The 20,000-nt window shown below is 31.3% G+C and overlaps 1 protein-coding gene across 1 annotated transcript in view; it reads right to left on the bottom strand.

Moving 5' to 3' along the window:
* Positions 1-20,000, bottom strand: part of LOC137645103 (neuroligin-4, Y-linked-like) — a 179,333-nt gene that overhangs the window by 5,904 nt on the left and 153,429 nt on the right. Inside the window, exon 9 of the mRNA XM_068377947.1 lies at positions 19,320-19,444. Within this exon, the coding sequence (XP_068234048.1) occupies positions 19,320-19,444 (125 nt within the window). The remainder of the gene's footprint in view (positions 1-19,319; positions 19,445-20,000) is intronic.

Here is a 20,000-nt window from a genome sequence, read left to right as displayed (position 1 = left end):
GTTTGTTCCCATCATTTATTTATTTCCTTATTTCCTTTCCTCACTGGGCTATTTTTCCCTATTGGAGCCCTTGGGCTTATAGCATCTTGCTTTTCCAACTAGGGTTGTAGTTTGGCTAGTAATAATAATAATAATAATAATAATAATAATAATAATAATGATAATAATTGAGTGAGCAAATCCCCTGATAAAACTTGTACATAGCTCAATTATAAAAAGGGAAATACTGGTACAATCAATTCTTATTTTATCAACTGATGATGGAGATGGTTTGGGCATGTTATTCGCATTCCCAAAGAGAGATCAGTTCTCCTAACTTTCAACGGTGTTCCACAAGGCACTATTATTATTATTATTATTACTATCCAAGCTACAACCCTAGTTGGAAAAGCAAGATGCTATAAGCCCAGGGGCCCCAATAGGGAAAAATAGCCCAGTGAGGAAAGAAAATAAGGAAATAAATAAGTGAAGAGAACAAATTAACAATAAATCATTCTAAAAAAGGCAACAACGTCAAAACAGATATGTCATATATAAACTATAAAAAGACTCATGTCCGCCTGGTCAACAAAAAAGCATTTGCTCCAACTTTGAACTTTTGAAGTTCTACTGATTAAACTACCCGATTAGGAAGAGTTGAAAGACCCAGGCTTACATGGCTGAGAACTATGAAGCGTGAAGTGGGAGATGATGAATGGAGAGGCATTGATTTAAAAGCTCAAGATAGAGACGAATGTTGAAACCTAATCAAGGCCCTTTGCGTCAATAGGAGTTGATAATGATGTTGATAATTGAAGTAGAAAATCTTCTAATAAAACATGTAGCCAAAACAGCTCTGGGAACTGAGTCACAGATACAATTATTTCTTATTTTATCAACTGTTGATCCATTATTTATTTTCCTAATAACTGGAAATCATAGATATGTAAAATCCCCAGAAAATTCACATGACACAAACAAGAGGCCTTTCACCTTGCATATATTGGAAATAAAACTTATATCGTAATTAACATTGATTACTGTATATTAATTAGGTGTTGTTGAAACATGAAACAATGGACATTACCGTCAGAAAAGTGATTTCATTAGGCTATATACAGTACAATACCTCATTTATTATATTTGACAGTAATCAGTCGCAGTAAAATGATACAGCACATGAGTTTTTCGATGCAAATAACAGGATTTTAATGAACCACATTTTTTGAGACTATACGGAAATTAATTCATCGAATTTAGCTTGACCCTTTGGTTAAAAAAATCGCTCTTTTTTTAATGGTGCTACTGTTCTTAAAATACTCTATTTGAATTGGCCATTACTTCTCTTGTAGTTAATTTCCTTGTTTCCTTTCCTCACTGGGCTCGTTTTCCCTGTTGGAGCCCTTGGGCATATAGCATTTCGCTTTTCCTACTAGGGTTGTAGCTTAGCTAATAATAATAATAATAATAATAATAATAATAATAATAATAATAATAATAATAATAATAATAATGGCATCCCGCTTTTCCATCTAGGGTTGTAGTTTGGCTAATAATAATAATAATAATAATAATAATAATAATAATAATAATAATAATGATAATAATAACTATAATAATAATAATTAATAATAATAATAATAATAATAATAATAATAATAATAATAATAATAATAATAATAATAGCATCCTGTTTTTCCAACTAGGGTGGGAGCCTAGTTAGTAATAATAATAATAATAATAATAATAATAATAATAATTATGATGATAATAATGATAATAATAATTATAATAATAATAATAATAATAATAATAATAATAATAATAATAATAATAATAATAGCATCCTGTTTTTCCAACTAGGGTGGGAGCCTAGTTAGTAATAATAATAATAATAATAATAATAATAATAATAATAATAAATTCCATTTGTTATACAAATTACCGCAAACACTTAAAGCGAATTCAGATAGATCCTGTTTGCTTTCATTGTTTACAAAACTCTAGATTCAGTTATCAAATCATAGACATGATTGGTTAGATATATGGATTTAATTAACATCGATTTTGACGCATCGTGCAAATTATGGTGATTTGGAGGATACACGGTAAATATTCATTATGATAATGATGATGATGATGATGGTGATGATAAATAGCATTTCTATAATCATAGCAAATAAGGTCTGGTTATAGGTTGTAAGTTGGCTAGGGCACGAGCCACGCGATAACCCTTTCACCCCCAAAGGACGTACCGGTACGTTCTTGCAAAACACTGTTAATTACACATTTTCCAAACGAATGAGACCAACCTGACCTCTCTAGGACAAAAATTAAGCTTTTTAGAGCAATTTAAAAAAATTATATAGCAAAATGTGCTCGAAATTTAACCTTATGGTGGGGGTAAAAGAGAATTGTGAAGTCTGTGACGGGCCGAGAGAAGGTTGTGACTCAAAGACAGGATGAAAGCAACTGAGTGAGTTTATTATAGAACACTCTCCTTTATATACAAAAGCTCAATGCAACCGGAAATTTCATGTTCATAAATCGACACCGTTACTGGTGAGAAAAACAGATATGTTTATTCAGGTTCTTTTTAGTGCGAGGGAAGAGCGAAGATACAAGCATAATATATACACAAAATGAACTATGCACGATCGTGTGACACACGGTTGGTACAAGTCCTTTGACTGGCCAGACAGTACTACATTGGATTCTTCTCTCTGGTTACGGTTGATATTCCAGTTGCCTACACATACACCGAATAGTCTGGCCTATTCTTTACAAATTCTCCTCTGTCCTCATACACCTGACAACACTGAGATTAATAACAATTCTTCTTCATCCAAGGGGTTACTGCACTATTATTGTTCAGTGGCCACTTTCATGTAGGTTAGGGTAGAAGAGACTATTTAGCTATGGTAAGCAGCTCTTCTAGGAGAAGGACACTCCAAAATCAAACCATTGTTCTCTAGTCTTGGGTAGTGCCATATCCTCTTTACCCTGGTCTTCCACTTTCTTGATTTATAGTTCTCTTGCTTGAGGGTACACTCAGGCACACTATTCTATCTTTTTTCTTCCTCTTGCTTTGTTAAAGGTTTTATAGTTTATATAGGAGATATTTATTTTAATGTTACTGTTCTTGAAATATTTTATTTTTCCTTGGCTCCTTTCCTCACTGGGCTATTTTCACCGTTGGAGCTCTGGGCTTATAGCATTCTTCTTTTCCAACTAGGGTTGTAGCTTATCATATTAAAGATGATAACTATGGAAATAGGACAAGGCCGGAGAGAGAGAGAGAGAGAGAGAGAGAGAGAGAGAGAGAGAGAGAGAGTAATGCTGACCCATGCTATTTACTAACAGCTCCAATCAGTCACTCAAATAACCGCAAATCAGATTAAGTATCCAACCTTAGCCCAAAAAGGTCTCAGTAAACCTCAATTCTTGGAAACAGAAATTACCTCCGCCTACGAAGTTGAAAGGAGGTTATGTTTTCACCCCTGTTTGTGTGTTTGTTTGCCTGTGTGTCTTTGTTTGTGAACAGTTTTCTGACCACAATTTTAATGTTATGTAAAAAGCTGGAAATAATTAATTTATTAAAAGTTAAGGTCAAAGGTCAAGCATAATGTCCAATTCACGAAATCAGCCATCAGGTTGAACATTAATGTCACATAGACTTCAAACTTGGTTCATATTTAAGTGTATGAAAATCCACGCTAATTAATATATGTTGAGGTCAAAGGTCAAGGTCGAGCAAAAAGTCGAGAAATAAGCAGCCGCGGTGGAGGTCTTCCCTCTACTGAGTGCCTCTTTATTTGTATTTAATGTGAGTTTTCCTTAAGAATAAGGAATTAACGTTTATGCTATTTTTCCCTGTTGGAGCCCTTGGGCTTATAGCATCTTGCTTTTCCAACTAGGGTTGTAGCTTAGATGATAATAATAATAATAATAATAATAATAATAATAATAATAATAATAATAATAATAATAATAATAATGTCTTATTAAGTAAAATACATTGTATAGATTTTGAAATATCAAGGAGCTCTTCGGCTCTGTAGAAATATTAGTGTAAGTTATAATTTTAAAGATTTAAATTTTCTTTTAGATAAGATATGTCGAAATAAATTTCAATCTCTCTCTCTCTCTCTCTCTCTCTCTCTCTCTCTCTCTCTCTCTCTAACGATTTAGCTTTACTGAGTGATACAGTAAACAGAAGTTTCTTTCGAGATAAGATTTATAGAAATACATTTACTCTCTCTCTCTCTCTCTCTCTCTCTCTCTCTCTCTCTCTCTCTCTCTCAAGATTTAGCTTTCTTGAATGATACGGTGAACATAAGTTTTTTTCGAGATTAGATATATAGAATTATATTGTAGAGTTTATCTCTCTCTCTCTCTCTCTCTCTCTCTCTCTCTCTCTCTCTCTCTCTCTCTCTAGACTTCAAGTGTGTGTCTGTGTGTGTAACAGTGTGAAAATCGAAAATCAATACCTCAGGACACCTTTCTTGAAGGATAAGAATAAAAAGTAACCTCCTTCACATTTTCTTCTCTTCCTCTGTCACGCTCCCAAAACCCCCATTCACATCATAAGACCCAATCTCAGCCACTAAACACTTCAAACCCCTTTATCCATTACCCTTTGTCTTATCTGGCCCTCTTTACCCTTTATCTCATTTACCAAAGCAACCAACTCCTTTTTTCCTTTTCCATTACAAGCCCGAAGTTTACACTCGGGAGGAACCCGCCTGTCATCTCGTTCGTGGTAATGGTGTTATGCAAAACATGATGGGCAAGAGCTACACTTTGCATCCTTTTCTCATATCCATAAAGAGTAATAGCCTTGTCTGGTATCATTCTCGACGGATTCTCTCTCCACCTCCCCACCTTCTCCCCTCCCTGGCCCCCTCTCTCCTCCCTCTACATCTCCCTCATCTAGTTTGCTTCTCCTCCAGCTCCTCATCTCATTTTGTAGTACAAATGGAAACTGTTTGTGTTTACTCATTCGCCAAATTGGTCATGTTTTTTTTTATCTTGTTTTATGGTAACTTTATAGCTTGGGATGGGATGGAAGTTTTATCTGATATAGACACAGAATGAAGTTTGAGATGATTTTTATTTAACAAGATTCATATTAGTTCATTTTCATTGAAGATTTGTTAATACAAACAACAACAACAACAACAACAACATCAACAAATGCTGCCGTTTCTAGCCCACTGAAGGACAAAGGCCTCAGACACGTCCTTGTTCATGTCTGGCGTTTCGCAAGTTTTCATCACCATGCTGGCCAAAACTGCTGATTGGTGATGGTAGGAGATATTCGTCCGATCGGTTACAGCAAGCCAACCTAGTTTGGGTGGCTCTGACTAGTACAGCGTTGCTGATCATGGCGATACGCAAACCCTCTCACCACGTTGAGGTATCTCCACTTAGTGGAATATATATATATATATATATATATATATATATATATATATATATATATATATATATATATATATATATATATATATGTAAATATACAGTATATATATATATATATATATATATACAGTATATGTATATATATATATATATATATATATTTGATTAATATATATACATATACTGTATATGTATATATATATATATATATATATATATATATATATATATATATATATATATATATATATATATATATATATATATATATATATATATATATATATGTGTGTGTGGGGGGGGGGGTTGCCAATACTCGTATAATTCAATAATAGATAAGATGTTCCCATTCCCGTAATTAAAACACATCTCCGTGTCATTAAATTTCATCCAATGAATCATGGAAAATATTTGTAAAAGAAGACTCGTGAAAATCTGTCACTCTCCAATCACATTTGGATTTCGTCTTTGCATCTACAATTCCATTCAATCAACAATTCCATTAATTCTATTTATTTTTAATAATTCTTCTTGGTTTTCACCACCTCGAATTACATCAATCGAGAAACATAGGTGCAAACTCTTATTTTTTTTTATCATCTTTCTATCTTTCATTTGCCAATGCGTTTCTTTCGCAAATGTTGTTTTTTAATTTACTTTTCTTTTAAGAGTTTTTAAAATTTATTTCTAGTGTCGGAAATTTTGATGTATTTAAAGGTTCAAAGGTTGCAATAATACTATCCTTTAATTGACTTTTCTCCTAAGAACTATTAAAATTTATTATTAGTGTCGGAACTTTTTATATATTTAAAGGTTTAAAGGTCGCAATAGTACTATCCTTTAATTTGCTTTTTTCTAATAATTTTTAAAATTTATTTTTAGTGTCGGAAATTTTGATGTATTTAAAGGTTCAAAGGTCCCAATAATACTATCCTTTGATTTACTTTTCTCCTAAGAATTATTAAAATTTATTTTTAGTGTCAGAAATTTTTATATATTTAAAGGTTTATAGGACGTTAATAAATGGCAGATGTAAGCGACAATGACATGCCACAGCAGAACTGATCATATATACATATGATCAGCGCCCAAGCCCCCTTTCCACCCAAGCTAGGATCAAGGAGTGCCAGGCAATGGCTGCTGATGGATCAGCTGGTAGACGTAGAGGCTCACCCAAACCCCCCATCCTAAGCTCACAAGAATGGCAAGTTTGCAGCGACCAAAGGAACTAACGAGTTTGAGCGGGACTCCAACCCCAGTCTGGCGATCAACAGTCAGGGATGTTGCCACAGTGGCCACCACAACTCTTTAATTTAATTTTTCTCCCAAGAACCATTAAAATTTATTTCTAATGTCACACATTTTAATTAATATAAAAGGTTTAAAGGTCGTTTATGAATGGCAGATGCAAGGGGAAGTGACATGTCACAGCATAACTGATCATACATACATAAGATCAGGACCCAAGCTACCTCTCCACCCAAGCTAGGACCAGGGAAGGCCAGGCAATGGCTACTGATACTCAGAAGGTAGACCTATAGGCTCCCCCAATCCTTAGCTCACAAGGATGGCAAGTTTGCAGCGACCAAAGGAACTAACGAGTTTGAGGGGGACTCGAACCCCAGTTAGTGGATGACCCAATTGCACCCAAGATAGGGCCCGGTGAAGCCAAGCAATGGCTGCTGATGACTGAGCAAGTAGACCTATAATAACCCCTCATCATTAGCTCACAATTAGGGTGATATTGCACCCATGTTAGGACCAGGGAAGGCCAGGCAATGGCTACTGATAACTCAGAAGGTAGACCTATAGGCTCCCCTAAGCCTCTATCAATATCTCACAAGTATGGTAAAATTGCACCCATGTTAGGACCAGGGAAAGCCAAGCAATGGCTGCTGATGACTGAGCAAGTAGACCTTTAATAACCCCTCATCATTACCTCACAATTAGGGTGATATTGCACCCAAGCTAGGACCAGGGAAGGCCAGGCAATGGCTACTGAGGACTCAGAAGGTAGACCTACAGGCTCTCCTAAGCCCCCATCCTTTGCTCACAAGGATGGTGAGATTGCACCCATGCTAGGGCCAGGGAAGGCCAGGCAATGGCTACTGAGGACTCAGCAGGTAGACCTCTAGGCTCCCCTAAGCCTCTATCCTGAGCTGACAAGGATGGTGAGGATACAGACACTATAAAAGCAACCAAGCATGAGCGGGTCTCGAACCCAAGTCAAGCAGATCGCCAGGCAGGTACCTTTCCACTAGGCTATCACGGACTTCCCCACCAATTTGTTCTGTATCATCTCTCAGTCTGACAGCCTCAACACACAAATCATTACACATTTTATCATCATCTTTCTTTGATGTCAAAATAGAAAAATGTCTTGAAACCAAAGTGTCCTACATCCATCCACCTTTACGAAACAAAGTTATTCACTTATTCAAATATGTCAAACAAAATCTCCAGGTTCTCAGCTTCCAACTATGCAGTCACATCAATATTGCAAAATATCACAGTCCGGCGTTTTTCCTCCGCTTTCACGTTTTTTATCACACCTACATTCAGACTCTTCTCTGGGGAATCATTCCTCTTCTTTGTTTATTTGCGTTTTATTTCCCCAATTTAAAATGATCCTGTACATCTTTATTTGTATTCTTTGTAATACAATGCCTTTATACTCTGTATATTTTGCTTTTATGCAAATTCATTTATTCCTCATTTAAGATTATCCTGTACTTTTTTGTAGTTATCCTCTCTCTCTCTCTCTCTCTCTCTCTCTCTCTCTCTCTCTCTCTCTCTCTCTCTCTCTCCTCTCTCTCTCTCTCTCTCTCTCTCTCTCTGTCTTTTTACTCTGTATATTTTGCTTTAAAACAAATACATTTATTCCTCATTCAAGATTATCCTGTACTTTTTTGTTGCTATCCTTTGTAATGCAGTGTCTTTATACTCTGTATATTTTGCTTTTATACAAATACATTTATTCTTCATTTAAGATTATCCTGTACTTTTTTGTAGTTATCCTTTGTAATACAATGCCTTTATACTCTGTATATTTTGCTTTAAAACAAATACATTTATTTCTCATTTAAGATTATCCTGTACTTTTTTGTATGTATTCTTTTTAATACAATGCCTTTATACTCTGTATATTTTGCTTTAAAACAAATACATTTATTCCTCATTTAAGATTATCCTGTACTTTTTTTTATGTATTCTTTGTAATACAATGCCTTTATACTCTGTATATTTTGCTTTAAAACAAATACATTTATTCCTCATTTAAGATTATCCTGTACTTTTTTGTAGTTATCCTTTGTAATACAATGTCTTTATACTCTGTATATTTTCCTTTTATATAAATACATTTATTCCTCATTTAAGATTATCCTGTACTTTTTTGTATGTATTCTTTGTAATACAATGCCTTTATACTCTGTATATTTTGCTTTTATACAAATACATTTATTCTTCATTTAAGATTATCCTGTACTTTTTTGTATGTATTCTTTGTAATACAATGCCTTTATACTCTGTATATTTTGCTTTTATACAAATACATTTATTCCTCATTTAAGATTATCCTGTACTTTTTTTGTATGTATTCTTTGTAATACAATGCCTTTATACTCTGTATATTTTGCTTTTATACAAATACATTTATTCCTCATTTAAGATTATCCTGTACTTTTTTTGTATGTATTCTTTTTAATACAATGCCTTTATACTCTGTATATTTTGCTTTTATACAAATACATTTATTTGCCTTTATACTCTATATTTTGCTTTTATACAAATACATTTATTCTTCATTTAAGATTATCCTGTACTTTTTTGTAGTTATCCTTTGTAATACAATGCCTTTATACTCTGTATATTTTGCTTTAAAACAAATACATTTATTCCTCATTTAAGATTATCCTGTACTTTATTGTAGTTATCCTTTGTAATACAATTCCTTTATACTCTGTATATTTTGCTTTTATACAAATACATTTATTCCTCATTTAAGATTATCCTGTACTTTTTTGTAGTTATCCTTTGTAATACAATGCCTTTATACTCTGTATATTTTCCTTTTATACAAATACATTTATTCCTCATTTAAGATTATCCTGTACTTTTTTGTTTGTATCCTTTGTAATGCAATTCCTTTATACTCTGTATATTTTCCTTTAAAACAAATACATTTATTCCTCATTTAAGATTATCCTGTACTTTTTTGTAGTTATCCTTTGTAATGCAGTGTCTTTATACTCTGTATATTTACCTTTTATACAAATACAGTATAATCAGTACAGTAAATACTATATTTTTTCTTAAGTGCAAATACTTCACTCGAAGTTGTAGAATAAAATTAGTCTTATTCATCACTAAAAACTAAGCCTATAGTCTTTTCATTTGATACCCCGTCATCATCATCATCATCATCATCTCTCTCTCTCTCTCTCTCTCTCTCTCTCTCTCTCTCTCTCTCTCTCTCTCTCTCTCTCTCTCTCTCACCCCTAGTCTTTTTATTTAATGCCCACCCTCTCTCTCTCTCTCTCTCTCTCTCTCTCTCTCTCTCTCTCTCTCTCTCTCTCTCTCTCTCGATTTAAAATGCGTTCAATGCGTCAGGCCCTTCCTTTGCATCACACGTACAATAGCCCAGAGTAATAAGAAAATCTGCTTCAGATAATAACCGGTCCATTGGCTTCGAACTCTAAGAATTCGGCAAAACTATTGTGTCCCGAACAATAACACCGACACTGACTCAGAAGCCGACAAAGAAAAGATTGTGGTCGGGGCTTATTGAGTTCTGTTCAAAGAACATTTAGATTACAGGTTTTTTTTATTATGCGATGTAATATTATTATTGTTATTATTATTATTATTATTATTATTATTTTTATTTTTATCATTATTATTGTTTTTATTATTATTATTATTATTATTATTACTGATTTTTATTATTATTATTATTATTATTATTATTATTATTATCATTTTTATTATTATCATTATTATTATTATTATTATTATTATTATTTTTATCACTATTATTATTGTTGTTACTGTTAATGTTAGTATGATAATTATTATTATTATAATTATTATTATTATTATTATTATTATTGTTGTTGTTATTATTATTATTATTATTATTATTATTATTATTATTATTATTATTATTATCATTGTATTTATTATTATTATTATTATTATTATTATTATTATCATTATTATCATTATTAATTATTATTATTATTAATTATTATTATTATTATCATTATTATTATTATCATTACTATAATTAATTATTATTATTAGCTAAGCTACAACCCCAGTTGGAAAAGCAGAATGCTATAAGTTCAATTGGGCTCCACAAGGCACTAGAAGAGTTGGAAGACCCAGGCCTACATGACTGAGGCCTATGAAACGTGGTGTAGATGATGAATGGACTATTATTGATTTAAAAGCTCAATATAGAGACGACTGGCTTTTCCTACTAGGGTTGTAGTTTAACTACTACTACTACTACTACTACTACTACTACTACTACTACTACTATAAATGATAATAATGATAATAAAAATAATAATAAAAATGATAATAATAATAATAAAAATAATAAAAATTATAATAATAATAATATTAATAATAATAATGGTAACAGTTATAATAATAATAATAATAATAATAATAATAATAATAATTATTATTATTATTATTATTATTATTATTATTATTATTATTATTATTATTATTACCTAACTAAAAAATCAATAATAATAATAATAATAATAATAATAATAATAATAATAATAATAATAATAATAATAATAATAGGTAATTACATAATTAGAAACTCAATGATAATAGAAATAATAATAATAATAATAATAATAATAATAATAATAATAATAATAATAATAATAATGAAAGGTAATAAGGTAATTAAAAACTCAATAATAATAATAATAATAATAATAATAATAATAATAATAATAATGAAAGATAATAAGATGATTAAAAACTGAATAATAATAATAATAATAATAATAATAATAATAATAATAATAATAATAATAATAATAATAATGGCTAATCTGCTCATTCAAAACTCTCCCAATTGAACTGAAATACTAAATCGAACAGTGTGAGTCACCAACTCTCTCTTATTAACAACAGGACTCTTTCTATTCCTCTAAATAACACATCAGCCATAATAGCAATAAAAAATGATATCGGTCCAAATTTAGACTTTAATTAACATCACAAAACCCAGGACGCAAATTTAGACTCATTGTCGCCAAACTGGGATAAAAAAAAAAAAAATTATATCAGTACGTTCTTCGAACTGACAAATAACAAACAAACAACAAGATCAAAAATAAGCAAACACATTATCAACTCTAGATAAATACAAATAATTAACATCACAAAACCCACAACGCAAATTTAGACTCATTATCGCCAAACTGGGATAAAAAAAAAATTCAGTACGTTCTCCGAACTGGCAAATAGCAAACAAACAACAAGAACAAAAATAAACAAACACATTATTAAACCGTAAATAAATATGAGCTCATTTGTAATTGTCATAATCATATAAGTTTTGACGAATTATGAGACGCCATTATTGCCGAACTGGGATTAAAAAGAAAAAAAAAAATTATATCAGTACGTTATTCGAACTGACAAATAGCAAACAAACAACAAGAATAAAAATAAACAAACACATTATTAAACCGTAAATAAATATGAGCTCATTTGTAATTATCATAATCATATAAGTTTCGACGAATTATAAGACGCCATTATTGCCGAACTGGGATTAAAAAAAAAAAAAAATTATATCAGTACGTTCTTCGAACTGGCAAATAGCAAACAAACAACAAGAACAAAAATAAACAAACACATTATGAACTCTAAATTAATACGATCTCATTATTAATTGTCATTATCATATAAGTTTCGAGGAATTATGAGACGCCTAGCTCTGACTAAACGTGAGGTGAAGATAGTTCGAATCAATACCTGGAAACATTAGCTGCTGGATCGGTCCAGAGAGAGAGTCCAGATGTTGAATTAAAGGTATCGTTTCTTTGGAGGTGTTTATTATACCAGTGAAACGTTATAATTAGCGATACGTAGGTTATTTTGAAGTTTAAACAAACAGGGATTGCATAAAACGACTGATATTTTCATCTGTTTGATATTCTGATTCAATATTATATACTATAGTCAATTTTTTTTAGCGAGGCAGATTTGCACTGACTCGCAGCGGTGCCCTTTTAGCTGGGAAAGAGTTTCCTGATTGCTGATTGGTTGGAAAAGATGACTCTAACCAATCAGCGATCAGGAAATTTTTCCGAGCTAAAGGGGCACCCCTGCGAGTCGGTGCAAATGCACCTCAGTAAAAGAAATTGACTATAGTGTAGAAATGCACACACACGCATACGCAACCCCTTCTTGCCTAGGTATGACTACACCTTCTCACCCCTCCTCGAGGGACAGGGAGAGCTTAGCGTGACTGGAAAGACACACACACACACACACACACATATATATATATATATATATATATATATATATATATATATATATATATATATATATATATATATATTTAATAACCGCTCATGAATGGCAGAGGTAAGGGAAAGTGACATTGCCCTAGAGACTGACCATCTATACATAAGATCAGCGCCCAAGCTCCCTCTCCACCCAAGCTAGGACCCTGCAGTACCAGACAATGGCTGCTGATGACTCAGCAGGTATACTTATAGACTCCCATAATCCCCCATCCTTAGCTCACAAGGATGGTGAGGTTGCAGACACTAAAGGAACTAACTAGTATGGGCGAGAGACTAATCTCAGTCTGCCGATCACCAGATTCTTGTTCTTTGTTATATAGGGGAGATATAGGCATGCATTCCCATATCACCATGGTTTGAGTACTCCCTCTCCCCTATACCTGAGGGACTAGGAGAGCTTAGCATGGGAGGAAATAAATAAATAAATGAATATATATATATATATATATATATATATATATATATATATATAGACATTAGTTATTTATCATATAGATTAATCAATTACTAATTTATACGAAAAGCCACAACTAATTATAAACATCTTTATTTCTGGTTCGTTCCTGACCCTCCTGCAGTCTTCAGCTGCTTCTCCCCCAATCATTCGGTTCAACTTAATCGATTTCCTCTCACGACCTTCAGGTCTGAATTGCAGCGAACTTTTATTTATTTGTCTGGGAAAACACACCTCGAATTTTCTGCCAATGACTCCAAGGGTTTTGTGACTGGAACCCCGTGAATTATGGTGTTTTTTTTTTTTTTTTTTTTTTTTTTTTTTTTTTTATGGCTGTAACGAAGAATTATAGTTTTTTTTATTATTTTTTCGCCTTTTTTTTTTGTACCTTAAAGAGATGGAAATTTATTCTTTGGTGCATATGGAATATTCTGTATATACGTTTTATTGTTTTTTCTTTACCTATAAGGAAGGAACGTCTTTTTTTTTTCTTTTCTTTTTTTTCATTCAACTGTTTTTTTTTCTTTTTTGGTACATTAAAGAGATAGAAATTTATTCTTTGGTATATATAGAATATTCTATGTATACGTTTTATTGTTAGTGTTTTCTGTAGACATAAAGAGGGACCCCGTGAAATATGTTTTTTTTTTTAATAGCTGTAACGAAGAAATATAGTTTTGTTTATTATTATTTCTTCAACTCTTTTTTTGGTACCTTAAAGAGATGAAAATTTATTCTTTGGTATATACGGAATATTATGTTCGTATGTTTTATTGCTTTTTCTTTAGCCATAACAAAAAAATATCTTGAAATTTTTTATTTTTTCTTTTTTTTATCAGTTATCTTTTCGTACCTTGAAGAGAGGGAAATTAATTCTTTGGCATATACGGAATATTATATTTATATTTTTTATTGCTTTTATTTTTACCTATATGGAAGGAATATCCTTTTTTATCCAACTTTTTTTTATTTTAATTTTTCTTTTTTTTTTTTTTTTTTTTTTGGTACCTTAAAGAGTTAAGATTTCATTCTTTGGTCTATATGGAATATTATATCCAGACGTTTTATTATTATTTTTCGTAGCTATAACGAAGAAATATCTTGATTATTTTTCATAATTAGATTGCCTGACCTTCTTTGGTCCTAGCTTGAGTGGAAAGGGGGCTTGGGCGCTGATCATACGTATATATGGTCATTCTATAGGGAATTGTCCTCCTTAATAGGGCCATGTTACTGTCCCTTGCCTCTGCCATTCATGAGTGGCCTTTAAAAACCTCTAAAATACGTTTTACCAAGTTAGACATGGGATTTATTTAGGACACCTACCAGTTCTTGAAATAAAAATAGTGTTTCTTTAGAATACGTTTTACCAAGTTAGATATGGGATTAATTATGACACATTCTGGTTCTTGAAATAAAAACAGTGTTTCTTTAGAATAAGTTTTACCAAGTTAGATATGGGATTAATTATGACACATTCTGGTTCTTGAAATAAAAAGTGTTTCTTTAGAATACATTTTACTAAGTTAGATATGGGAATTATTTAGGACACATTCCGGTTCTTGAAATAAAAACAGTGTTTCTTTGAAATACGTTTTACCAAATTAGATATGGGATTTATTATGACACATTCTGGTTCATGAAATAAAAAAAACAAGTGTTTCTTTATAATACGTTTTACCAAGTTAGGTATGGGATTTATCTAGGACACATTCCGGTTCTTGATATAGAAACAGTGTTTCTATATATATTTCTTACATTGTTAAAAATTTCTTGCTGTCTGCCAAGGTCGAACTTAATTTTATGAAGCGATTAATGAGGTTTTCACGAGTTCTGCAATGATTGCATCATTATTTCATTCCATGCAATCTGAAATTATGTTTGGTTTACGCTGATGTGTTCGCCATTATCCTTCAAACCCGGTATTCGAACCCACTTGTCAAACGGCTCGAAGAGCTGGAGTCAGACACAAATGCATAAGGTTTGTGGACAATGAAGCCCCGCCCAAAAAAGTCAGGCTAGAAGAGACTTTCTTCGAACCGCTCTACGAACGTGTTCGACAACCAAATACCCCGTTCACACGTTCGAACATCAGTTCAAACACTTGTCTGTCGAACCGCGTTCGACGAACCGTTTGACAGTATAAATTTGCCTTAATTAGGTACATTTTTCCATAAGGATTATAAGAATATTTGACCTAAATATCAAAATGTCATAATTACAATTATAATCATTTCCAGGAAATTGTTGAAATGAATATATATATATATATATATATATATATATATATAGAGAGAGAGAGAGAGAGAGAGAGAGAGAGAGAGAGAGAGAGAGAGAGAGAGAGAGAGAGAGAGAGAGAGAGAGAGAGATTATAAACACTAAATCAGAACAATAAATAACCTATAAAATAAATGACTAAACGATTATGATATTAATAATTTGTTTTATAATGCGCAAAGAATTCATTGTAATTCAAGGATAATGAATAATAATAATTATATATTTTTTTCATGAATGAATCCACTTTCGAAAAAGATATAGCATACGATAATTATTTTTCATATATTAAGGGAAAATTAATTCTAAACTCCAAGCTATGTATGACATATTTAATAACAATGTGTTATAATCATACATCTGTTGAAATAATTCCATAGTTATTTAAGAGAAATATCATGTTATGAATGTTAAATAAATATATAAGGATTGAGAGAAAATAATTTTTTTCTTTGTTTTTTTTTCTTCAATATTTTTCAAATAATTTCTATTTATTTATGATATATTTTATGACCTACTTACCTTTATACAATAATTCTTTGTTCTGATACATGGTGCATTTTATTTAATTATTCAAAATTATTATCGGACTTTTATATATATATATATATATATATATATATATATATATATATGTATGTACATATATATATATATATATATATATATATATATATATATATATATATATATGTAAATAAATATTTAAGATCGAACCTTTAAATATATATATATATATATATATATATATATATATATATATATGTATGTATATATGTATATATATATATATATATATATATATATATATATATATATATATATATATATATATATATATATATATATATACTTTTCATAAACAAATTCAGGTTACTCTTTTAGTTTTCTCGATAAATGTATGATCGACCCTTTAATGCATATATATATATATATATATATATATATATATATATATATATATATATATATATATATATATTTAAATATTTAAGATCGAACCTTTAAAAATATATATATATATATGTATATATGTATATATATATATATATATGATATATATATTTATATATATATATATATATATATATATATATATATATACTTTTCATAAACAAATTCAGGTTACTCTTTTAGTTTTCTCGATAAATGAATGATCGACCCTTTAATGCATATATATATATATATATATATATATATATATATATATATATATATATATATGTATGTATGTATGTATGTATGTATGTATGTATGTATATATATATATATAATTTTCTCCACGGCATCTATGGTAACCTACAAAATTATATATCTTCTTTTCACCAACATTTTTAATAACACTTAGGTTTCCTCAACAAATTAAATATCGACCCAAAATAGAAATATAAACTTTTCACTAACAGATTTATGATAACACTTTTAGTATTCCTCAACAAAAGGATTTTCTCGGACTCAACGAGCTGGATTAGCATGAAGCACTAAGGGATCCTCCGAGGCCATTGTGTGCGAAACAATGAAGACCAGAATGAGCGAACTTACAAAAGCTGTGGTAAGACTCGCGGAGTTTCAAGAAGTCGTCTTTCATCTCTCAACAAGGAGTCGAGGTTTCTCGGCTTTTCTTCCTTGTCGTCTTTAGACTGTTTTCTCTTTGCAGTGATATTCTTATCATGCCAATCTTGCGTTTCTTAAGAGATTATGGATTTTGTTGTTGTTGTGAAGTTCTTGTTTTGTCAGTCATGCATTTCTTAAGAGATTATGGAATTTTTTATTGTTGTGAAGTTCCTAGCTTGTCAATCATGCATTTCTTAATAGATAATTTTTTTGTTGGGTTTGTGGAATTCTAATCTTGTCAGTCTTGCGTTTCTTAAGAGATTATGGATTTTGTTGTTGTTGTGAAGTTCTTATTTTGTCAATCATGCATTTCTTAAGAGATTATGGATTTTTTTTTATTGTTGTGAAATTCCTAGCTTGTCAATCATGCATTTCTTAAGAGATTATGGAATTTTTTATTGTTGTGAAGTTCCTAGCTTGTCAATCATGCATTTCTTAATAGATTATTTTTTTGTGGGGTTTGTGGAATTCTAATTTTGCCAATCGTGCGTTTCTTAACAGATTATTTTTGTGGGGTTTGTGGAATTATAATCTTGTCATTCGTGCATTTCTTAATAGATTATGGATCTTTTTATTGTTGTGAAGTTCTTATCTTGTCAATCATGTATTTCTTAACAGATTGTTTTTTGTGGGGATTGTGGAATTATAATCTTGCCAATCTTGCGTTTCTTAAGATATTATTTTTTGTGGGTTTGTGGAATTCTAATCTTGTCATTCGTGCATTTCTTAATAGATTATGGATCTTTTTATTGTTGTGAAGTTCTTATCTTGTCAATCATGTATTTCTTAACAGATTGTTTTTTGTGGGGATTGTGGAATTATAATCTTGCCAATCTTGCGTTTCTTAAGATATTATTTTTTGTGGGGATTGTGGAATTCTAATCTTGTCAATCGTGCGTTTCTTAACAGATTACTTTTTGTGGGGATTGGGGAATTCTAATCTTGTCAATCTGGCATTTCTTAATAGATTATTTTGAGGGAATTGTGGAATTCCAATCTTGTCAATCGTGCGTTCCTTAATAGATTATTTTTGGGGGATTGTGAAATTCTTATCTTTTCAATCCTGCCTATATGGCTGAGGACTATGAAGCATGAAGTATTAGATGATGAATGGTGAAGTATTGATTCAAAAGGTCAAGATAGAGATGGCTGGCGAAATGTAACTGGGGTCCTTTGCGTCAATAGGCGTAGGAGATGATGATGAATATAAATGGCAGGACAGGATTAGAAATGAAACTATAAGTGAGATTACTCGAGTGCCATATGTGGATGAGATCATGGTGAGGGATAGATGTAGATGGTTTGGGTATGCTCTTCGGACTCCTCAAGAGAGGTTAGTTCATCAAAGATATGTACAAATGAAGCTATAAGAGTGATTACTCGAGTGCTATATGTGAATGAAATCATGGTGAGGGATAGATGGAGATGGTTTTGGCATACTTTTCGCACTCTCCAAGAGAGATTAGTTAACCAAACTTTCAACTGGGTACCACAAGGCACTAAAAGAGTTGGAAGACCCAGACTTACATGGCTGGGGACTACGAAACGCAAAGTAGGAGATGATGAATGGAGAAGTATTGAATTAAAAACTCAAGATAGAGACGGCTGGCGAAATCTTACTGAGGCCCTTTGCGTCAATAGGCGTAGGAGTAGATGATGATGAATGTAAATGGCAAGGCAGGATTAGAAATGAAACTATAAGAGAGAATACTCGAGTGCCATATGTGGATGAGGTCATGGTGAGGGGTAGCTGGAGATGGTTTGGACATGTGCTTCGCACTCTCCAAGAGAGATTAGTTAACCAAACTTTCAACTGGGCTCCACAAGGCACTAGAAGGACTATGAAGCGTGAAGTAGGAGATGATGAATGGTGAAATATTGAATTAAAAGCTCAAAATAGAGACGGCTGGAGAAATCTAACTGAAGCCCTTTGCGTCAATAAGCATAGGAGAAGAGGATGAATGTTAAACATGTATGAGGTATAATTGGCCACTTACTTAGTTCTAGATATCTTCGGTAAACTGGGTCAAATCCTGGCCACTCCTGCGTTCGGTATTTAGCCTTATCTCGCAGGGGTCCAAACGGCTCCTCAGATCCTCCAACGCCTCCTTCGTTAGGATTCCTGCGGAGGTGAAGGAGAGTTTTGGATAGTATTAATGGAAAGGAAATTGAGAGAAATATTTGTTCAGCAATTAATGAAACTGAAAAATACATTTAATAAAAAACATATTTTTTTCAAGGAAACCGAATGCTATTTCTAGATTTGAATCATACAATTCATTAGAAAAACACACATTTTAGAAAAATATATTTCAGAAAAAAAACATATATTTTCGAAAAATATACATTATAGAAAAAACATGTGTTTCAGAAAAATATACATTTTAGAAAAAAACATATTTTATAAGGAAACGAAATGCTATTTTTGAATCTTGAATCATAAAATCCAATGCAGGAAAACAGTTCTTGGAAAAACTTATATTTTAGAAAAAAACATACATTTTAGAAAAAACATATTTTACTAGGGGAACCGTGATGCTATTTCTAAATCTTGAATCGTAAGATTCATTGCAGAAAAAAATATACATTTTAGAAAAAAAAAAACATTTATTTTAGAAAAACAAATATTTTAGAAGAACATAAATTTTAGAAAAATATATACTTTACTACGGAAAACG

Source organism: Palaemon carinicauda, chromosome 8 (assembly GCF_036898095.1).
Source record: "Palaemon carinicauda isolate YSFRI2023 chromosome 8, ASM3689809v2, whole genome shotgun sequence".
NCBI classification, from domain to species: domain Eukaryota; kingdom Metazoa; phylum Arthropoda; class Malacostraca; order Decapoda; family Palaemonidae; genus Palaemon; species Palaemon carinicauda.
Note: the sequence above shows the minus strand (reverse complement) of the source record. Positions and strands in the feature narration are given on the sequence as shown.